Source organism: Rousettus aegyptiacus, unplaced genomic scaffold, assembly GCF_014176215.1.
Source record: "Rousettus aegyptiacus isolate mRouAeg1 unplaced genomic scaffold, mRouAeg1.p scaffold_m13_p_3, whole genome shotgun sequence".
Lineage (NCBI taxonomy): Eukaryota > Metazoa > Chordata > Mammalia > Chiroptera > Pteropodidae > Rousettus > Rousettus aegyptiacus.
Genome location: NW_023416306.1, coordinates 76,647,968 through 76,671,949, shown reverse-complemented (window position 1 = coordinate 76,671,949; position 23,982 = coordinate 76,647,968). Strand labels below are relative to the sequence as shown.

The 23,982-nt window shown below is 35.5% G+C and overlaps 1 protein-coding gene across 19 annotated transcripts in view; it reads left to right on the top strand.

The window, feature by feature from the left end:
* The window catches only part of AUH (AU RNA binding methylglutaconyl-CoA hydratase), a 149,971-nt gene that overhangs the window by 56,977 nt on the left and 69,012 nt on the right, over positions 1-23,982 (top strand). For 15 of the 19 annotated variants that reach the window (XR_001598923.2, XM_016160486.2, XM_016160488.2 and 12 more), the window contains 2 exons: positions 9,699-9,791; positions 11,902-11,958. Coding sequence is in view for 18 of the 19 variants with exons in the window: in XM_016160486.2 (XP_016015972.2) it covers positions 9,699-9,791; positions 11,902-11,958 (150 nt within the window). In the remaining variant the exon portion in view is untranslated. Of the gene's footprint in view, positions 1-9,698; positions 9,792-11,901; positions 11,959-17,305; positions 19,679-23,982 lie in introns of those variants that run through there. The other 4 variants (XM_016160489.2, XM_016160483.2, XM_016160479.2 and 1 more) reach the window with 2 other exon arrangements.

The window sequence follows — 23,982 nt, the reverse complement described above, 5'->3', positions numbered from 1 at the left end:
TCATTTATTTTCTGCCTATTAGATATATATTAGACCTTCTTACGGTATCCTATATATCTCTATCTCTTTTCTATATTTTCTTTGTTTCTCCTTACCTCTCTCTGAAGTTTCTTGTCACCTACTAGTTCACTCATTTTCTTATAAGCTGCACATGATTTTTTATAATCATTGAGTTTTTAATTTAAAAATGTTTTTTGGTTCTTTTAAAAATCTATTGTCACTTTTTATAGTTTTCACTTTCCTGATTGACTTTATATCTTTGAGAGTTAGGTATTTGGTGATTGTGTTTTATATGGATCTTTGTCTTATCGCTTTTTCTACTGTTTTGTACTATATCTTGTTTTTTTTTTTTTTGGTTATCCTTTGGCTGTGTGATAAGACATTGTATTTGAAAAATTATTCCTGGGAATAATTTGGAGTCTAGTTTTCTCTGCCGTGGGATTATTATTATTATTTTTTTACCACTGCATTAAAAAATGATTTTCTAATATTATTTCTATGGGCATACTATAATGTATATAGTTATTCCTTTAATAGACATTAAGATTTTACCATTATAAACAATGTAGAAATTATCATTATATATATATATATTATTAGGTATCTTTGGGGGCTTTAATAAATAGAAATCCTTTTTAAAGTTTGCAGTAAATTGAAAATAAAATAAAAGTGGACAAGAAGGCAAAATATTACCTTTATTAGTGATATGAGCTAAGTTGAAGATTGTAGCTTTAGATATGTTGATGACATTTACTCATTTGGCTCTCCAGCCTATTAGGCCAGCCTACCCCAGTCACAGGTATACTGGGTTTGTGCTGGCTACTCCCTCAGCAGTTGGCCCAGAGCCAGCAGTGCATAATTCGCAGGGCGGTTTTCACCTAGGCACAGAGGAAACCCTGTGTTCTTGGAGGTAGTCCTATTTCTGAAAGAAGAAAGAAAGAGGGTATAGTGTAACCAAGGATATGCTCATTTATTAATTTTTTAAATTAGCCATTTTGATAAATAATTTGGGTAGAAGAAATTTGGGGGCCAAAGCTATAGGAGAGTGGGACCTACCTCTATAATGTTGTATACGTATTTAGCATTTCAGGGAAGAAAACATCTGTGTAACTATGTGCATTGGACACTTTCTCTTTAGGAATGTGGCCTTTTAAAAAGCACCCCAGAGGCAGATGGCTGGAGTCTGCACTTGTACTGAACTAATCTCACTGAGCCAGCTCATTGCTAAGTGACTAAAATAGGGAAGAAAACATGCCTCCAGGCCATCTAATTTATCTGTCCCAATTAGCTAGTGTTTTTGTTGTTATTTTCTGGTTTACTGATTGCATATTGGTCAGAGAATGGCTGTGATGTTTGTAGTTTTGAATTTATCGTTTATTGTTTTTGCTTTGTAGATGCAGCTTCTAATGTTTTTTTTTTTGGTGCATATTTTGTTACTGCTAGATCTTTATTGTGGATTTCTCCTTTATTAAGCATTATAAAGTGCCTTTCTTTGGCCCATTTAATGCTTTTACCCTAGTGTTGCTCTTTTATATTAAGACTATGAGATATTTTCTTTATATTGACTCTGAAGTACCACATCCATCCTTCAGATTTTTAAAATTGTATTTTCTCTTTGGTTTTAGATGTTTCTCTAATGTTCTGCTTGTAATGTATTCGGCTTTTGCTTTGTGATCCACTTGGAGCCTTTTTCTTACCAGATGAATACAGTTTCTTTCAATGTATTGATATTTCTGGTTTTAAGTCTGTCATTATGATGCGCCATGCCTTCTGATTTTGGTGATTTTACATTTTAAAAATTACCATAAATATGCTATATATTTGTCTGTTTTTTTTTTCTTTCTATTTGTAGGTTTATTCTGATAATGGGAAGGAGTTTTATTTTTGTATCACCTGGTTATCTTTCTTATCTTTCTAAAGTTGTTATAACTTTACATAGTATACTTGATTCTCTTTCTTTAGAAAGCTCTTTTGACATCTTACAATGAGCAGTGACAGAATTGATATATTTCCAGTTTTAAATTCTTCCCTTCCACCTTATCCCATCATTTTTTCTTTATAATTTTCAATTGACTCATACATGTATTACTTAATTTTTAAATTTTAAATTACATCTCTCAGTCAACCCCTATTTATAAAAGATCAGGAAATGCGTGTACTTTCTTTTGTTTGATTTATCATTTTCATATTAATCAAGTCACATAATTTTTAAAAACATTTATTGAGGTATAATTGATGTACATTAAATTGCACATACTATAGTGTGCAATGTGGTAATTTTGACTTGTGAAAGAAAACATGACCACAATCAAGATGGTGAACATATTCATCACCCACAGAAGTTTCCTCTTGGTCCTTGGTAATTCCTTTCTCCTGTCCCTCCTAACCCCTGACCTGTCCCCAGACAACTGCTGAACTGCTTTCTATCAGTAGAGACTAGTTTCCATTTTAAGAATTTTTTAATAGATGGAACACAATATGTATTAATTTTGTATGTCATCTTTCAGTCAGCAACCTCTTTTTTGAGATTTGTTGATGTTTAGCATGTATCAGTAGTTGGTTCTTTTTTATTGCTGAGTAGTGTTCCATTGTATGAATGTACTACGTGGTAACATTTGGGTTCTGCCCAGTTTGGGGCAGCTGTGCATAAAGCTGCTATAAATATTTGTGTGTAGATCTTTATTTTTACATTTATAGCCCAAAGAGTTAAGGCTCTTACTGCTTCCTCTCTCAGTGTAGTATATCAGCTTGTTATTCTGTGGGAAGGTGAGATTGTTAGCTTCTCTGTGGCTTCCCTTGGGTAATCAGACCTTCCCTTGAGGATCTTGCTAAAATGCAGATGCTGGTTCAGTAGGCCTGGGAGTCTACATTTTAATAAGCTTTGGGAATTCTAATGTTGCTGGTACACAAACTGTACTTCGAATAACAAGATATAGAGCTTAAGAGTTAATGAAGCAAGGCAGTAATGGTATATATATATTTTTTACCAGGTAAAAGCGCACTACTTCTAGTGTCATATTTTTATCAGAAACAAAAATAACTACCATGTCAAGGAGCATTTGAAGTGCCAAGAGCTTTATTACCTTTGGAGCAGCAGTTGACAGTGGAAGTCATTAATGTTACATATGTTAATCTTCCAGACAAGGCTGCCTAGTGGTCGTACATGGGGATTTTGCCTCACCAGCATTTCCCTCATGGAGACTTTATTTGATATGGAATTTTGGTAGGAAAAGGAAGCTCTAGTGTTGGCCCTTTCAACTTTAATAACCTATACTGTTGTATCCCGGGGACAGCCTGGGTTGACAGTCAAATCAGAACTCTACTATAGTCAACTGACTGATGCCTTGCACCCGGCTCCCTAGAGTCTGCTGGCTGTACTCAGTGGGCTGTGGTATCACTCGGAGTCTCTATGAATTAGCAGAGCACGGAGTTAGTGTGCACATCAAACTTCCCAAGGACACAGTGTTTCCCTGTCCTCAGATACAGTTGTGAGTCCTTGGGGAAGGATGAAAGGATGACTTAACACTGTTGAGTCCTTTCTCAGAAGCTCTGGGTTCAGGAGATGAGAACTGCTGTTAGGCAGCAATGGTTACAGACAAGACATGGGCCCAGACCAACTGGGCTCAAACCGTGGCCGTACCAGGCATGTAACAGTAACTCCTCTGCCCAGTGTCTCCATCAATAAAGTAAAGTGTCTCCATAATAGTTCTGATGTCATAAGGCTGACAGGAGGTTTAAATAATATTCGTAAGGTACTTAGGACAGTGGACACATATAGTAAGTACTTTTTAGTATTTTCTAGATCTGTAGGTAGCCAGCCATACAGAAAGGCAAGTTGTGAATAAGTGGTGTTTACTTAGAAAAAGCAGCTTTTCTCAAATTAAGGTCACTCTTCTGATTCCTGGGAATGGTGGCTTCCATTTGTAGGCCTCCAGTGCGTCTCTGTGTGATGAAATGAGTGTGTTTGGTGGTGTCCAGACTAGCTCCTTTCTCAGTGGCCCTGGCTGGGCATCCAGGAGAGAGGAACGGCAGCCAGCTTGCTGGCTTTGGGCAGGAGTGGTTTTATTGTTGTTGTCATTTCTTTGAAACTTGATAATGAGAATGAAGGAGAGAGTACATTAAGCTGAAGGTAGGGTTAATTAGGAATTTCTTATAACTTGCATTGAGCATTGATTTTATTTCCATTCTCGAATGATTTCAATAAAGTTAGATTTCCAGTATACAATATAGACATTTCTTTTGAAATATTTGATTTCTCCATTTTGTATAGGAATACTATTCTTTAAGCAAAACCATATTTAAAAATTATGACTGATGCTAACATTTTTTCATAATAGATTGTTTTTATTTTCTAGAAACATTTAAAACCTACGTTATGTATTGTATCTATCGCAGAGTTGAAAGTAGCCCTTCACTTCCCTTTTCCCCACATGCATGGCTTTCTGACTCCTGTTATCCTTGCAGTGGGGTCCTCCTGCAGATCACCGAAGTAGATCAGAGCCTTCCCTTTCAGCTCTTTTGTTTTTTCTTAAAATAGCAAAGCTTTAATTGTTTGCTTTAATTATATTTTTAGGAGCATTTCAAAGGATTATTATTTTCTTTGTCATACCTGGCTTGTTTCCTGGTACGAAAGTCAAAATAGTATCTGACCCTGTTGGTTACATAACCATTTGAGTCATAATTTCTTGCTATTGCTGTTGGGAATAGCTCTTGATTGTGCCAGGTCCTGTTTAATTTGGTCGCACTCTTATACAACTGCCATTTTGATATTTCTCAGTTCTTTGAAACAGATAATCTTCCTTTCTAAAGGTGTGCTTTATTGAGTTTTCTCTAAGATTATTAAGGGCTCCCAAGTAGAAGAAATACTAGATATAAAACCTAGCATATTAGGTAACTATGAAACAGGGATGTGCTTTGAAATGACTCATATTTTCCTGAAAAAAATTTACTAAGAAAAACATCTTTCAACTGTAATTAAAAAATAAATTTAAAAAAGAAAGAAAAACAATCTTTCAGAAAAAAATTAGGATTATGTAGAATTTCAGGATTTGTATTGTAATTTCATTACTCATTGAGTACTAGTTAAGCTGTTCTATTCTTTAAAATTTATACAGTGCTTTATATCATGCTAATTTTTGTTAATTAATATTTGAAAATACCAAGTAGTTTACTTATTTAATGATTCACATGTTAATTTCCTATTTTCTTTGTTCGTTCTTTTATAAGGATCCTACATTTCTTGTCATTTTGTGTTATATATTTGATATAAGTTGTAATATTAAAAAACTCATCTTTTTGAGAAAATCTCTTAAGCTCTTAACTATCAAATTTAAAAATAATTTTCATTACTTCCAAAAAGTATAAACATACAGGGGAAAACTATTATATTCCCTACCTTCAGAATTAAGAAAACCTAAGCATAAAAGATTTGTTTCATCCCCTCTTTCTGCACCCCCATCTCTCAGGTCAGCACATTGGCATTTCTTTATTTTTCTTTGTTTCCTACCAGTGCATTATGTAAACGTCATACTCTTAAGTCAGAGGTCCCCCACCCCCGGGGCTGCTGACCAGTACCATCTGGGGCCTGTTAGGAACCTGGCCACACAGTAGGAGGTAAGTTGGCACGCAAGCAAGGGAGCTCATCTGTATTTGCAGCTGCTCCCTAGTGCTAGCATCTCCTCTTGAGCTCCACCTCAGATAGTCAGGCATGAGATTCTTATAGGAGTACTGGTCCCTGGTGCCAAAAAGGCTGAGGACCACTGGAAGTCATGTGGAACCTGAAACCTGTCTGTTGAACATGCCCCCTCTCTCATGATTTTATTTTATCAACGTGTTAGTTTATAGTACCTCTCACAATGAAGGGGAAGGACATATTTATTAACCAATTTTCTTTGCATTTTTTTAATGTGTGGTAAATTTTTTAAATGGCATTTTATACTTATAAAAAATGGTACTTTTTAATATTCTATTGGCTAAATGTGATTTTTTAAGTATAGTATTTGAGAACGTTAACTAAAAAATGTAGAGCAAAGCCTTGTTGGCTCGTTTTGAGGCAGTTGTCCCCTTTGTTTTGGTTTCAGTATTAACGTTATAGATGACCAGGAATTGTAATCTTCCTGTGTTCTTTCTGTTATGCTTTAGGGCTTACGGTGTCATAGAATATTACTTCCATGATTTACAGCCCAATTTTTTCCTTCAACCTTTCTCTTTAGTCATCATTTTCAGTGCACAATTTGTTGTGAAGAAAAATTCTTCTTCCCGTATACATCACATCAATTTGTTCTTGTGTTTAGCAAAAAATATAAGGAATATGAGACAACACCTGCTTACTATGGGTTGGAATGTTCAGAAGCTGGAACTCAGTGATACGTGTATTTCAGGCCTGAGTTTGATTTTGGAGGCCCTTTAAAACTCACTTTTGTTATTTCTCTTTCTGAAGTCAGTTTGCAGCAGATATTTGAGTGCTTTTAGCATTCACCGTTGACCAGTATTTTCACACAGTAAGGAGAGAATACCCTCACACTCTTCTGTTGCTCTGTAGCTTAGGAACTCTGCAGTTTTTCTTCTCTGTAGCTCTATAGGGCTGTATATATTCATGTCATTTTTTTTTTAAGTATTAAGTAAAAGAAGTTAATAATAAATAGAAAAGTAGGAAGAATGCCAGGTTTAATGTAATAGAAACAGAATATGCAATGAAAAATCTTAAGAGTTGTCTCAGAGTGGTAAGCAGGGTGTTATTGACCAGCATTAGTGTGTGTGATGTTATTGATCTTTATTTCAGAATGGATAGTATGGTGGTGAATGCTGATAGAAAAATATGTACCGAGTGCCACGGAAACATAAAAGAAAGGACTTTGGGAGCAATGCCTTGGGAGACAATTAGGGGCTAGCTAGGCATTCCAGGCAGAAGACAGCTTGTACTCAGGAATGGATGGGAATGACTTCTGTAGGTGCTTAAAGTAGTTTTAGGCAGAAACACACTAGGTGTGTAGGTTGGAGAGGAGGTTGAGCAGGTAGACAGAACTTAGTTTATCAGGTGCCTCCCATGCTGTGCTAAAAGTTTTCTCCATTTTTATCCTGAACGTGAAATAAGTCATTATACAGTTTTAAATAAGGGAATAGCATGACTGTGTTTTCATTTTAGAAAGATTATCATCTAAGAAATATGGAAGATGAATTGAAAAGGGCCAAGTACAAGTGAAGAAGGTCAATTAGAGACCTTCTGTAGTGAGAAACGAGGGGACGCAGAACTCTAGCTGTAGAAGAGGAATCTGGGATGACTTCAGGGTGTCTGTCTTGGGTAGCTTGGTGTATGGAGGTGCTACCAAAAGTGAAACAGAATCTAGGAGGATTGATAAGAAGTTGATTTGAACACGCTAAAGCATTTAAGTAGATATGTCCTACAACAGGTAGCAAAAGAGATTCAGTTTAGAGATAAGTTTGGGTTTGAGGTAGAGATTTGGACATCATTGGTATTTAAATAGTGGTTTAAATAGGTGGTAAAAGTTATGGTAGGAATGAGCTTTTGAGAGAGAGAGAAGGTCGAGATTAACCAGAGGTAGATGGAAAGGTGGGAAAAATGAAGGAGGTACCCAGCAGGCAAATGAAGAGAGGAATTCAAGGAGGGGGAGTGTCCGGGATGAATGCCTCTGATCCTCAGAGACAACACATTTAATAGGGAACAGGTAGTACCCATTGGTTATTGGACAATGTCAGTGTCACTGGTAACCAGAGCAAGAACAGTCTCAGTGAGGTGGCGAGGTGGAGTAGGACTACAGCTGTGTGGTGGAGGTGAGTGGGAGTGGGTAACAAGCTTCTAGAAGCTTATCTTAGAGGGAGGTGAGCTGAGACCTTAGGCCTAGAGAAAGGTGTTCTTTATTTTTATTTTTTTATTTTTTTATGTTTATCTTTTAATGAGAGAAACTTCAGATTAGGTAGGTAGTAGATTGGCATCTGGAAATAGGATAGCTGATATCGCTGGGTTCCTAGAAAGGAAGATGTATTAACAATTAGGTAACGAAGCAATTCCATATTTTTACTTGTAGTGGCTGGAGATGATCTTGGAAAACCACTCAATATCAACTTGCCATTATGTTCTTTTATTGATTTTTCTTCCTTATTGTCATATAAAATTAACTAGATATTCTTTTTTTTTTTTTACATTAAACTCATATCATGATTATAAATACTGACTTAGCTTTCTGTTCATTTTGTCACCAAGTGTGCTCTGAAGCAGGTGTCCCCAAACCCTGGGTCCGCCGACTAGTACCAATTCGTTGCACAGCGGGGGGGTAAGCAGTGGGTCAGCCAGCAAAGCTTCATCTCATATGAGCACTCGTTCCTGGTGCCAAAAAGGTTGAGGACTGCTGCTCTAAAGCACATTACATGGAGTACTTTTGAATTTGACCTGTCCTCTCAAACTCTTATCTTCCCCTGAAATGTTTAGACAGGTACAAATAGTGAAATATGCACTGTTCCAACGCCCTGTCCATCCCTACTCTCTCGGGAGTGCTTTTGCTTCAGGTCGCAGCATGTATATGTGCTTCATTCCAGCCTTTTCAGACTTTGCTCTTAGAATAATCTGAAGAATTCTTTCACATATGAGTAAAAGTCAGTGTACTTTTGTATATTTTCAAAGGGGTCAAGGAATGAACCTCTTTGTCTGCAGAATTTCACATATCAGAATAACTTGTAGAAGAGAGATTTTTAGGGATGGTTCATTTTTATTTAATTTATTTTTTAGATTGAGTTATAATTGACATAACATTTTGTATGTTTAAGGAGTATAACATGTTGATTTGATATATTTATATATTTTACTTCGATTACCACCATAGCATTAGCTAACACCTCTATCATGTAACTATTCTTTTTTGTGGTGAGAACAATTAAGAGATGGTACCTTTTTAGTATCCACATTCTATTTATATATTAAGGTTGACCAGCTTAACTTCACATTCCTGTAGTCAAAAAAAAAAAAAAAAAAAAAAAGAAGGCTTCCACTTCATAGAATAACTAGTTTTCGAACCAGTTTTAAAAATAAATTCTGTATATTTTAATTCACAAAAGTCTCATTTAAATAATATTCTGTTTCTGGACTCAGTAAGGTCTGGTTAACTGGCTGACCCTTCCCAGTCATGCTTCTGGGTAGGTTCTCTAGACTTCTGAGCCTCTTCCACTGAAAGTGTGTTATTACGTGGAGCCTGATCATTTTCTACCTACTGTTCATTTTACTCATTACTTACTGATAGAACTAGTGTCCCAGCAGCACTTAGATTGCTTCTGTCTTGTTTGAATTGATGTATTTATTACCTCTTTGAATGAGATAATCAATCTGAGCACTAAGGTAACCATAGAGGATTGTGAACTAAATCATTTCAACTTGAAATTTGTCTGAACCAACATCTCATATAAGACTTTAGGCTCTAAAATTATGAAGTCAGATCTGTGATTCTCTTAATTTCAACAAAAAATATTTATGGAAGTATTTCAGTAATATGGGGAGATTGCACATATAGTCATTTTGTGTTTTTGAAAAATAACACTGAAGGAAATGCTTATTTTGTTAAAGGCAAACAGGGTACAAAATTCTGTATATAATATCCCATTTAAAAACATAGTCACAGGAAAAAAAAAACCTAAAATAAATTACACAGGAAGTTAATTTACTAAAGAAGCATAAAATCTTTCTATTTCAGCTAATCTACCAGTGCCAACGATTGCAGCAATAGATGGATTGGCTTTAGGTGGTGGTCTTGAACTGGCGTTAGCGTGTGATATAAGAGTAGCAGGTAAGAGTTAATCTTAGAAAAAACTAAACATTTTTAAAATGAGGTTTGTTCTTACTCTTCAGAAAATTCCAAATGTTTTGTTCTTTTCCTGTTGAGAACATTTAGAAAAAGTCACCTCTTGGGCTTAATGAAGTATTTAAAATTTCCAGTTAAAATAGTCTTTTATAGTCTTCCTTCAGTCTTGGTGATAAGAAAGAAGAACAGGGATTGGGTCAGGCAGAACTGAGTTTGAACTGTAGGTCCTGTCCTTTATAGACCATTTTCCTTCTCTAAATTGGGGAAAATGACATTTGCTTTTGTGCAAGTTAAATGAGTTAATCTATGTCTAAGTCCAAGTATTTAATTATTTTAGCTATAATAATAATAACTTAATCTCTTTGTGGTTCACTTTCTTCCTGGATGGTCTTTTGGGGATGGGATGAGGTGATTATAAAAATAGTAATGAAAACAATTAGTGCTAACTGTGTGCTCTGTGTTCACTTGGTGCCCACTGAGATTCTAAGCACTCGACATGTATTAACTCACTCTTTCTAATAGCCTTGTGTGATAGGTACATTGTGGTGCTTGAGGAAGCTCGGGGGAGGTGAAGTAACAAACCCCAAATCAGTGAGCTGGGATGTGAACCCAGGCCATCTCGCATCACAGCCCCTCACTTCACTGTGTCCTGCCACTACTGTCCTCCATATTGTCTTCTGTATGGTCACAGTGCTGTCTGTGTCCTTGTTTCCTCATTGTGGTCACATAAAGGGGCTCCAGGACAAAGGACTAGATGAAGCATGCAGCAAATACTTGTCACTGTTCTTCTTCTCGTTCCCACTATTACTTCTGATGGAGCTGCCTGTTAAAAGCAGCACTAATATTATTGTGTTTTTAAGAATTTTAGGGTGACTTTCTTGGGATTTGCAGTTGCTAGTCCATGTGTACTTTTTCCTCATTTCATTTTATTTTGGATTTCTGTTTTCTTGTGTGAAATCATTGGTTTTTAAATTGGAAAGCCAAGGTACATGTAATTCATTTCTGAAAGAATGCAGATTCTGGGAATTAGGATACGGGAAGTAGTCCAAGTACTTTTGGATATGCAAATAAAGAATTAAGATATTTTAAAGTAGCCCTAAAACAGACATGAAAAAAGGAGCCCTGTCTGGCTGTCAGAATAGTAAAACCATTTGTCAAAAATATCCAGAGATTTTGAAAAGTTGCCATATCTGATATATATTAAGCTGTTTGATCTGGAGGACTTTTCAGGCAGCTAAAGAATTCATGATTGTCAGACATAGCCTCTCTCCGCATCCTGGATAATTAATGAGATCTAACCCTTCAAACATGACTTGGCAGTATCAGGTCAGATTATGTAGTTACAACCCTGGTCTTTCTGCATCAGAAATTAATTCACTGCCAAGTAATATTTTTACAGAAAATTTGTGAATCTCTTAATATATATAATTTAGAGTGTTACTTGATTTCATAGCTAAATGCTTACTGAAGTGATTTTGAAAAAGATCTTTGACCCAAATTTAATTCGTAAACAGAATACAGTCGTTCCCTCTTATCTGAGGGTATACATTTCAAGACCCCCAGTGGATGCCTGCAGCCTCATATAATACTGAACCCTATTTAAACTTTTTTTTTTCTTTACGGCTTCTCTTTGGCATATTAAAATTGCAAACATCACTACTCTTGCGCTTTGAGGGCATTATTTAGTAAAATAAAAGAGTGATTTGAATATAAGCACTGGGATATCTGCAGCAGTTGATCTGATAACTAAGACAGCTCTGAATTGACTAAGGGCAGGTAGCGTCTACAGGGTGGAGATGCTGGACAAAGGGATGCCTCACACCCTGGTTAGGACAGAGAGGGATGGAGATTTCATCACACTACTCAGATGGCATGCATGCAATTTAAAACTTACGAATTGTTTAGTTCTGGAATTTCCCATTTAATATTTTTGGACAGCTTTTGTCCTCAGGTAACTGATACTGCGGACAGTAACATACTTCATGGATAAGGGTGGGACAACTTTATTTATAGCATATTTTACTGACTTTTTCAAGTCATTATATTTGAATTAAAAGATATGGATATTACTTAATTTTTTTTCTTTCCTTTTTAGCTTCCTCTGCAAAAATGGGCCTGGTTGAAACAAAGTTGGCAGTTATTCCTGGTGCAGGTATGAATTGTTCACGCCCATTTTGATTTGTTCCTAAAAACAGGGCATAAGGCAAAAACGTGTTAATTGAAGAGGTAACATTTTGAGTAAAGAGACTAATGCTGTATTGTTTGCTTCAATAATAAATGCACTCTTTTATTCAAAATGCAGTCTTTTAACTTATATAGGTGTGAAGACGGTAGGTATGCTGGCTGTTACTCTCTTTTTGAGCTTTCTCCTGTGCTTTTCTGTATGATTTCTTTACTTTAAAATTATTGTACCAGTCACATTATTCTTGCAGGGTGACACTGCTATTTTGTAACTTTTATGTGGGTCTATAAATGTGCATGCCCTCCAAGAGCATTACATGCATAGTCATACCCCAGTGGAGGAGGAGCAGGGTTGCCCAGGCTTTGTGCCAGCTTTCTTGTGTCTGTGCAGCAAGACAAAGGTTGGGGTTAGTGAATTTGGAGCTAAAGAGGAGCTGCTTATTCTGTTACAAAAATGGTAGGTGAGCTGCTTCTTTTGGAAAACTCACTTAAGAAAGCCCTTTTCTATCATTGATAATTAAATCTTTTATCACCCAATAAATCTGAATTTTTTTGTTCTTTTGTTCGATACAGAAAATTTGGAGATATTCACATTTTGTGAAGTTGTTCATTCAGGCATGTTTGTATCTGCACAGGTTAAATTGTATGTTTAAATTTACCCTAAGAGTATTTATCCTGATTAGGGTGTAGAGGTAGAGACTAAAACATAATTCAGTGAAACTGAAGACAACCCAGATCAATGTGTAAGACTAAGTTTTAATGTTGGTAATCTCTAAAAATGCTATTCTTGTGGGTGAAAATATTTAATATCTACCTGTTCTATCATGCCAACCTTTTTCACGTGACTAAAGCATTAAAAAAAAATTTATAAGAAAATGTCCAATTGAAAAGTATTATCAGATAGTGAATATGTGAAATAAAAACAAGGTTTAGAAAAAGGATAATATAGTTTAGAAATTCTTTTACAAAGTAAGCATTTATTAGTAATTAGGATATAACTAATCTTAGAAGGATAGGGACTTTAGTTGAATGGTGATCCTCCAGAAGATATCAGTCTGGAACCCGTGAGTTTGACCTTATTTGGAAAAAGAGTCTTTGCAGATGTAATTAAGTTAAGATTCCTAAGATGAGACTATCCTGGATTATCTGAAGGAACCTTAAAACAAGTGACAAATGTCCTATAAGAGGTAAAGACTCAGACAAAAGAGAAACAGAGAGGAGAAGGGCATGTAAAGACAAAGAGATTGGGGAGATGTGTTGACAAGTCAGGGGAGGCCAGGAATTGCTGGTAGTTACCAGAAGTTAGGGGATTCTTCCTCAGAGCCTCCAGAAGGAACCATTGCTGCAACATATTGATTTTGGACTTCTGTCCTCTAGAACTATGAGAATTAAATTTCATTGTTTTAAGCCACCGAGTTTGTGGTAATATGTTAATAGCAGCTCTAGGGGACTACTACAGTGGTTTTTAATGCTCAAGTCATTTTTTTTTTTTTTTGGATATGGACTTAGTATGTGGTAGAAAAGGGAGTTGGGAGGAAAATGAACTTGAAAATTTGAATGTTTTCCATGCCCCGAATGTGAAATGTTTTGTATTAAAAGCACCAGAAGGTAAACAGTTGTATGAGAGTATTTTTGTGTGTGACTAGATGAAAAAAAGCTGAATTGATGATGACACTCTAGGAATGAAAGTGATAGCTTTAGCTTCTTCTGTTTTCTGTGTGCCATAAGAGGTCTAGAAATTAGCATATTCTTCCAAATGCACCAGAGTTCTTTAGGGTCCTCCTTAACAGTGGATCTATTAATTGGAACCCCATTTTTGTAAATTCGATTAAATTTGGACTACATATTCTCATAAGTACAATTATTTTAAAATTTTTTATTAAATTTATCATAAAATTTAGAATGCTTTACCATTAATCCAAATGAAGTTGCACCTACCTATTTGGATTTACTGTGTATTTGATAAACATGAAAGAGTTAACCTGATGATCCTGGTTGTCATGTTATTGTCACTTCTGCCCTTTGTGATAACAGTTTACTGGGGAACAATTGATTAAATCCTAGCATTTAGGTTTTTTGTTTGTTTACTTGAACTTGCACCCAACTAACAATGTGATTATTTTTAAGGCATGTTTTATAATTTTCCTTAAAACAAGTTAAATTAGAAAATGATTATTTCGAAGAGATAGTAATATTCCTAGTGAATATGAATATTAATGGCCATTATTATGTGGTTTTTAGATTGGTATTTTAAATTTTAGTTTTTGCTAAAAAAGGAAGTCATCTGCCATTAGAGTGTAGACATATTAAAACCAAATGAACTTTTAAAAATGGCATTATAGCAGATGTAATTTAAAAGTGGAATGTTACCGACTATCATATACTTAAACCAGTACTTTTATTTGCAGTATGTATATATATTTTTGATTAAAGACAAATGTTATAAAATACAAAATACAGTGCTATTTAAAATACTAGCGAATTTAAAAATAATTAAAATCGTTACTTTATGACCTTCCTACAATATTTTAAGTTATATTGGGGATTTTTGTACACTACGTAGCCCTACTCTTTTCTCTGATATTTTCACCTTCAAGAAAGTAGCTAAACTTTCTTCTTCCCAACTGGGAGAATGCTCCAGAAAGATCTTTCCTCCCTATTTCTCCTCTCCTTCCACCCTCCATCTTCCACTCTCGCATGCACTTCCATTTTTTTTTTCTGAATCATTTCAAAATAACAGTGTGAACCTTTAAATATTTCAGCATGCTTTTCCTAAGTATAAGAACAGACTCTTACATAACCACAACAGTATTATCACACTGAACAATATTCACATTAATATTTAGATTTCCTCAGGTGTTTCAAAATGTTGTTTGTAGTTGTTTTTATTTTGCCTTTCCAATACGGAGATTTGTACATTGTGGGTTTAACAGTTATTTCTTCATGTTCAGGTTTAGGTTAAAATATTTTGCCAAGAATTCTAAATGGGTCATGTTCTGTGTTCATTTTCACTTGATTCGATGGCACTTAATTTAAGGTTGTCTCAGTTTGAGTGACAGCAACTTTGATCACTTAATTCAGGTGGTGACTAACTGTGGGTATACTTTTAGCATTCCTGGAAATTTTTCAGGAAAACCATTTTTGGTAATTATTATTGGCATTGACTGTTTCCCAAATTTAAAAGGAAAAGGAGAAAAGTAGAACAAAAGGAGAAAAGTCCCCAATTTTGTCTGTTTTCTTCCCTCCAGGGTGAGAGATGGGGCATCACCGTCTGTCTCACCATTGGTTGTATTTAGCAATAAGACAGTCTCTTGGCAGGGTGTCTGGGAACTCTATTTTAAGATGTGTCTGTGAAGTAATGATGAATTTTTAAATCCTGTGTGTGTGTCTTGTCCTGAACACAGTATTCATTTTGGAAAGTTTTGTTTATAACCTTTATTGACATCCTCTTAGAATTTATATCAGAAACTGAGCGTATTCCTTTGAATATCCTCAAGAGTGACTCATTATCCTGTGAGGGTGAATTTGATTTTCATAAATAGCAAAAGACCTTTCTGTGCCAAATCTGATTAATAAGGTCATACTATTTCAGGAAGAAGAAAAGTTTAACAACAAAAATAAGACTGCCTTTTTAAAGAGGCTTATAAAATGTCAAATATTTACCAGTGTTATGAACAATGGACAGCACCGTTAGATTTAACGGACTGCTTCCTAAATGATCTCTCTAAAGTCCAGCATGCACTCAGCTCACTGAGGTCTTGTACATTTATTAACATACTTCATTTTTTTTTGTATTTTAAAATGTAATTCAGTGACCACTTTACTTTTTGTTTTTGTCTAATGAGGGTGTTTTAGATGTTAGTGTTGGCTTCCCACTGTTGACAGGCCCTTTTGTAAGTTGCTGTGGAATAAACATATACATACACATACATGTACACACAAACATATACACACATACACATACATACACACCTATACCACACACGCATACATGTACACACAAATATACATGTATGCATGCATGCATGTAGGCACACATGTGCAATATACATATATACACATGTAAACACACATGTATGCACATACACATATATGTATGTACCTGTGACTCAGTGCTTCCTTGGAATTGCCCATTTAAATCTTTAAATCTTGTAGGAGAAATTAATTAAGTATCATAACCACCCTATCATTATAAAGTTGTTGGAATCGAACAGAAATAAGGCAGTTTTCAACTGGGAATCATGAGTTCGGAAAAGGTATAAATTCTGTCAGCTATCAGCCTCAGTTTACAAGGCCTGCGGGTTCCCCAGCACTTTTCTAACTGCTCCTTTTGCTTACATAATGTGTTCTAGGCATATTTATTCACTTAGCAAATGTTTTTTGAGCTATGTACCAGTGTAGACACTGGACATACGGCTGTGAAGAAACAAGGAAACGCTGTTCTGTTGCCAAAAAGCTGACATCCCAGTGCAGGGGCAGTACACGTGGCAAATAATAAGCTGTGAGTTATGGTGGAAATGCACAGTGCTGTAGAAAAAGAAATAGGGCAAGGGTTCTGAGGAGGGGTGGGATTTATACTTTAAAACAGGAGGTTGAGAAGGTAATATTGGAGTTAAGACTAGTAGGGATCGAGGAACTTAGTCACACAGATAGGAGGAAGAGCATTTCAGGTAAAGGAACACCTAGGGTAGAGGGCTAAGATAGGACCATGCCTGGAACGTAAACCGTACCACTGCAGCCATAACAGACAGGAGGAGGAGAGTGTTAGGAGACACTGTCAGAGAAGCAGCAGTGGAGTCAGCATAGATGGATTACAGCTCTTTTACCCTGACTGAGAAAGGTCTGCAAGTTGTCAGCAGAGATGCAGTGTTATCTTAGGCTTTTAAAGATTTGTCTGGTACCATGCCAGAGTAAACATCAGTAGGTCCAGGTTAGAGGCAGGAGCTTTTTCCTGTTAGGATCTTGTGGCTGTAATTCTAGTGGAGTGTGATGGGGCCTGAACTGGGACAGTGGTGGTGGATGTAGTGGGGTGTGATTGGCTCTGGAGGATCTCTTGACAGATTGGATGAGTAATGTAAAAAGAGGGATGAAAGAATGAACCGAAGACTTCTGACTGGAGTAACTGAAGATGCAGAGAGCCATGAAAAGAGCAGGTTTGGAAGAGTCAATGAGGAATATTGTTTTGGACATGTTTGGTTAAAAATCCAAGTTAAACATTTAAGTGCAGCATTTATCAAGTATATGATTTTGTAAATGTGGAGTTTAGGAGAGTAGTCTGGGCTGAAAATAAAAATGTGGAATTTATTTTTTTTTCCTAGCATCTGTTGGCCAGGTCTGAAATAACTGAGAAGTGGACATTGGCACAGAGAGGACTCCAGGAGAATCTCTCTCGTTCAGGTTCAAGAAACTGGGAAATGAATTTCCCGGTAGCAACAGCAGCCAGGACTCAATAAAATACCAAAAATTCTGAAGGAGGAGAACTGTCTCTTCAGTCAGAGGATCTGTTGTGTCAAGAAGGTGAGGGCAAGTCCCTATTGCTTCTATTTTCTCAATCCATCTACCATTTGGCCTTGGACATGGATGTAGTTTTTGGAGCACAGAACACAACAAGGTAAACACAACCCAGAGGACCAGAAAGACGGGGAGCCCCTGGGACCAGCAAGTACCAGGAAGATGATAAAGAGTGAAGAGCACAGGAAGAGAGCCCCATAAAATCGACTGTGAACTCCTGGACCATTCCTGGGGTGAGCATGTGTTTTCTGATGCTAAACAGCACACCAGACACTTTGAGAAGTTGAACCAAGTAGTGGACTACCGCCCAGATCTGAGACTGGCTGAAAGCCTTGAAAACATAACTAACACTGAAACTATAATCCACAGCAGACTGATTGGAAGGTGCAGCCTGAATGTATCCAAGCCGATTGAATGCTAAAACAAAAATGTCCAGGCCACATTATATAGCTTATGAAGAACCTGAAAATCTCAGCTTGCATGGGAGAAGAAGATCAACAGATGCCATCCGAGATGACAGATGTTAGAATTATTCGAGATTTTAAGGCAGTTATTACAAAAATGCTCCATTACTCCCTCTTCACCTTGTTGGTGAGGGAGGGATTCCTTTCCTAGGTTTTGGGGGATGGACAGATACTTGACACCTGCCAGTGGACATATGTGATCTGTAGCAGTTATTCAGCCACAAAGACTCTCAGTCCAGGGTAGGAAGACACCACAGGCCCTGCAGAGCCACACAGAGGTTGCCCTCGGTAACAGAGTGAAAAAACACGCTTTGGATGGCAGGCTTGGTAGTGATAAGAGGTTGGGGTGCCCCTTGGTTCCTATGGAAGGATGTAATTGGCTTGTTTGAATAATTTCACAGTCTGGCAGGAAATTGGAATTCATTTCCCAGGGATAAGTAGGAACCATCCCTTGTCTCCTTGAAGGAGTTTGTCTGTCTAGGGTACTTATCCATGGGAACAAAGTGGGGAATGGAACTTATGGTCAGGTCATTTGTGGTTCACCTGGTTTCCTTGGATATTAGGTAGTACATAATACTGAACCTTAGTTTTAAGCCTTAGACCACATGAATAAATGGAAATATAGAATGTTTAAAAAATAAATAAAAGATATAAAGTACCCACAGAAATTTTAGGACCGAAAAATACAATAGTCAAAAACACATTGGATAGATTGAATTGCAGAATAGAGATTACAAAAGAAATTGAGTTAACTTGAAGATAGGGCAATAGAAATTAGTTTGAATATCAGAAAGAAACAAAGAAGACTATGAATAAATGAACTGAACCTCAGGGACCTGTGGGACAGTCCCAAAATGTTGAACATTTATGTGTCCCAGAAGGAAAAGAGAGAGTGTGGTTCAGAAAAAATATATATATATTTGAAAAAGTAATGGCTAAAGACTCTGCAAATTTGGTAAAAGATATAAGGATTTAAGAAGCTGAGTTAACCCAAACAAGCCAAGCCCAAAGATATCCGTGACCAATACATTATAACCAAACTGCTTAAAACTAAAGACTCCCCTCAAAAAATTCTTGAAAATCAGATTGAAATAATACATTATTTATAGGGAAACAGTGATTCGAATGACTAGATTCCTCATCAGAAACAATTGGAGTCCAAATGTAAGTGGACTGACGTTTCTAAAGTGCTGAAAGGAAAGAACTGTCAATCTGGAATTCTGCATCAGGAGAAAAATGTCCTTTAGGAATAAAAGTGAAATATGGATATTCTCAAATTAAGGAAAACTAAGGGAATTTATTACCTGCAGAGTGATGTTGGTGAAAGGATAGACCAGTGAACGCAACAGAATCTCAATAGTCCCATACAAATATGGTCAGTTGATACTTGACAAAGCTACACTGGCAATTCAGTAGAAAATGTATGGAGTTAGAAAAGTTGGACATCCATATGCAAAAAATAAAGTGAAGAACTTCAACTGAAATCTCACACTTTGTACAATATTAAGTTAAAATGTTGTATATTTAAACAGAAAATGTAAAACTATATAAATCTTTGAAGCTTCATTTTTGAAGCCAGAGACCATCCAGTTCCCAGAGTTTGAGACCACAGGGCTGATAGGCCTTCAAGAAGTATTAACTAAATGTGTGAACTACTGTTCCTAAAGGAGATGGGAAGAAATGAACTTCAAAGTGTGGTTACACAAAGTCAATTGGGTAATTATTATTACAGAGTTATGTTATTTCTTTCAACTATGTTTTATTTTTTATTAAAATTTGCTTTATTGCTTTAAATATCTAAATTATAAAGTAGTGGAGTCGAATTAATCTGTGATTTTGTTTCTTATTTCCTTATGATCTCTGATTGATATTAGTGTCTCTTGTTCTCATTTTTTTTTTTTTAATAACTAGTAACTTGGTGTTTTAAGAAACAGATCATTTTGTGAGTAGCATATTACTTTCCTATTGTCCTGTTGTAATCAAGATAGACTTATTTGCATTTGAATATTCTACAGTGTTTATCTTATATATCAAATTAAAGAACTAGTTTTAAGAAACACTTGAAGCAGTGTAGAAAGCAGATTCTGAGAGCAATTAAAATAAATATATAAAAAGTTCATAAAGGAAAACAAATTCTTCCTATGTAAATTAGGATTGGCAGTTCCTTTCTCCTGTCTTTTAAAAATAAAACTGAACTTGCTTTTCACAAAGCACCCATTTTGGTGACTAATATTGAATATCTAATGACTATAGTGTGCAAAACAGGGTGTGAACCTGTGCAGACTCCCCCTCTCCCCTTAGTACATGCCCCTGAGCATTTTATCTTACAACTTACCTGTCCCGTCTATTGATAACCAGAAAGCTCATTTAGAGCAGTAGAATTAAGATTACATTGTTTTCAATTATGTACACTAAACAGGTATCCACTCAGCAGTGGTATTTGTGATTGAGTGGCTGGTGAGCAACCAGCTCTATCTGTGGGCAAAGTCCTGGTTCATGGAGGAGTTCTGGGCTGAGTTTCTCTGCGTTTGAATCCTGCCTCCCTCTCTAAACTGTATTTCATCAGGCAGGTTATTTCTGCACTTTGTATCCAGATTTCTTCTTGTAAAGTGAAGGTAATAATGTCTGTGCCACAGGGCCTTAGTGAGACTTGGAGAGGATAGTACTTGTGCTTACTTTGGTACTTGGGCAGGGCTGATACTTTATTATTATTCGTGTTGTTACTGTTTGCTGTTCCATTCATTAGTTTTTTTCCTGTTTCCTTAATCTGTGTCTTTATATTTCCTTAATCTATGTCTTTATCATGATACCAATACCATATTGTCTTGATTACTATAGCATTAAAATAAATCTTGAACTCAGGTAGTGTTAGTTTTTTACTTGTTGGTCAAAGTCCTTTTGTCTAATCTAGATCCTTTGCATTTTTATATGAATTAGTGTGTTAGTTTCTACCAAAAAAAAAAAAAAAAAAAAAAAGTCCTGCTTGGATTTTAAGTGAGATTACATGCAATCTTGTAGATTAATTTGTGGAGATTTGATATCTTGGTATTGACCCTTTAGACCCATGAACACAGCCTGTCTGTCTAGTTTGTTAGGTCTTTACTTTCTTGGCAATTTTTAAATTTTCTATTGTTTGGCAGAATGTTCTATAAATACGAGTTAAATTAAGTTGGCTGATAATGTTCAGTTCTTCTGTATCTTTACTGTTTTTTTCCTCTACTTCTATCAGTTATTGAGAGACAGGAATTTAAATCTTCAAAAATAATTGTGACTTTTGCCATTTTTCTTTTTAATTCTATTGATATTCACTTCATGTATTTCCAGTCTGTGTTATTAATTGCAGAAATATTTAGTTTTGCCATGTCTTATGATGGATTGAACTCTATATTATTTTAAAATAATCTTTTTTTATTTTTTTTAAATCCCTGGTCATATTCTTTGCTGTAAAATCTATGCCTGATTTATGTAGCTACTTCAACTTTCTTTTGACTAATGTTAGCCTGATACATACTTTCCTATTCTTTTATTCTTACCTATTTCTGTCTTTTTAAAGTATGTTTCTAGTAGGCAGCTACTTGTTGGGTTTTTCTTTTAATCCTGCTTTACAGATGTTTCCTTTAATTGGAATGTTCAGACTCTTTATGTTTAATGTGGTGATATTGTTACATATAAATCTTTCATTTTATTTTATTTTTCTAATTGTTTGTTTTTGTTCCCTTTTTCCTTTTTTTGAGCCAGTTTTTGGATTGAGTATTTTTTATGATTCTATTTTATCTCCTTTATTGACTTATTCACTATTTGTTATTATATGCTTTAGGGCGTATACTATATACATCTTTCATTATGACAGTCTACCATCATGCGATAAATTATTGCACGTACGAGAATTTATAGTAAGTACTTTTATTGTTTTTCTCTGACCTTCATCCAATTGTTATGTACTTTATATATGCTATAAACCCATACTGCATGGTTAATTACTTTTGTTAAATCATCAGTTAGTCTATAAAGAGATTTCAGTAATTAGAAAAATACTTATACACACACACACACACACACACACACCTGTGTAGTTATTTCTAATTGTTTTATTTCTTTGCATAGACCTTTACTTCCATCTGTTGAAGTTCCCTTCTCCAGGTGGACTTTCTTCAGTATTTCTGTAAAACTGAAGCATGTCTCCTGTTGATGAACTCCTTCAGCTTTTGAATATTTGGAAAAGTCTATACTATATTTTATCTCTATATTTGAAAATATTTTGTTTTTATTTAATTTTTATATATTTATTTTTTTAATTATAGTTGCCATACAGTATTATGTTAGTTTCAGGTGTACAATACACAGAATATTTTGAAAATATTTTTGCTAGGTCTAGAACTCTAAGTTGGTATTTATTTATCTTTTAGTACATTAAAGGTGTTATTCCACTGACTTCTAAGTTGCATTGTTTTGTGTGTGTGACAGGGAATCTGTTGTCATCCTTATCTTTGTTCTTTGTTTAAAACCTGTTTTTTTTTCTATAGCTGCTTTAAAATTTTCTCTTTATAATTGGTTTTGAGCAGTTTGAATTATGATGTGCCTTGGCGTAGTTTTCTTCTTGATCCTTTTACTTGGTGTTTATAGAATTTGAATTTCTTCTTCCAGGTAGTTCTTGGACTCTAGAGTTTCCTTACACACATAGTATTCAGTACTCTGCTGAAAACTTAAGAGAGACCCTCTTTAGATTTCTGGAGTCTTATCTCTGTCCTGCACACTAGTTACCTGGTTCTTTCTGGGCTTCAACTGAGAGGGGTGCCCTGGGCTTGGTTTGGTTCTGCCTCTTTATGGACCATAAACTTGGGCATATGCAGGGCTCCCCACCCCCCATCCCGTTCTGTCATCACTGTTCTTGGTGACTCGTGTCCAGTGTCAGGAAAACATCTTTTGGGTGTTGCAGGCAGAAAGAAAATGCAGTCTTTGCTTTCCTACCTTGACTGGAAGAAGTGCTTATTGTGATTTCTTAAATGACTACAGATACATATGTTTTTCAGTTGTATTATTTTTTATTGAGAAACAGTTGACATATTAGTTTCAGCTATACAGCATAATGAAGTAAGTGTGTGTGTGTGTGTGTGTGTGTGTGTGTGTGTGTAGTTAATCCATCACCACATATAGTTAGAATATGTTTTCTTCTGGTGGTAGCTTTTATAATTTATTCTCTTAGCAACTTTTGTATATATAATACAGTATTATTAACTCTAGTCACCATACTGTATTTTTCTTTCTTAGGATTACACATATAAGTGAGATCATACAGTATTTGACTTTGTGTCTATTTCACTTAGCAAAATGCCTACAAGTTTTATCTATATAGCAAATGGCAGGATTTTATGGCTTAGTAATATTTCATTACATACATATTTTCTTCATCCATTTATCTATCAGTGGACACTTAGGTTGTTTTCATATCTTCACTGTTGTAAATAATGCACTGAACTGGGGAAAATACTGTGGTTCTCATTTGCATTTCCTGGATTAGTGGCATTGAGCACCTTTACATGTTGACCATCTATATATCTTTGGAAAAATGTCAGTTTAGATCCTCTGCCCATTTTTTAATTAAAAAAAATTTTTTTTTGACTATTGAGGTGTATTTTAAATTTAAACCCTTATCATATTTACGTTTTGCAAATATTTTTTTTTATTCTGTAGGTTGCCTTTTCATTTCGTTGATGGCTTCCTTTGCTGTGCAGAAGCTGTGTAGTTTGATGTAGCCCCACTAGTTTACTTTTACTTTTTTGCTTTTGTTCTTGGTGGTTAATCCAAAAAAATCATTACCAAGCTTACTACTTATTTTCTTCTCGGAGTTTTGTTTTCAGATTTTGTTTTCAAGTCTTTAATCCATTTTGGATTGACTTTTGTGTGTGGTATAAGATAGTGTTCCAGTTTTATTCTTTTGCATGTGGCTGTCCAGTTTTCTCAACACCATTTACTAAAGAAACTCTCCTTTACCCATTGTATATTCTTGGCATATTTATCAT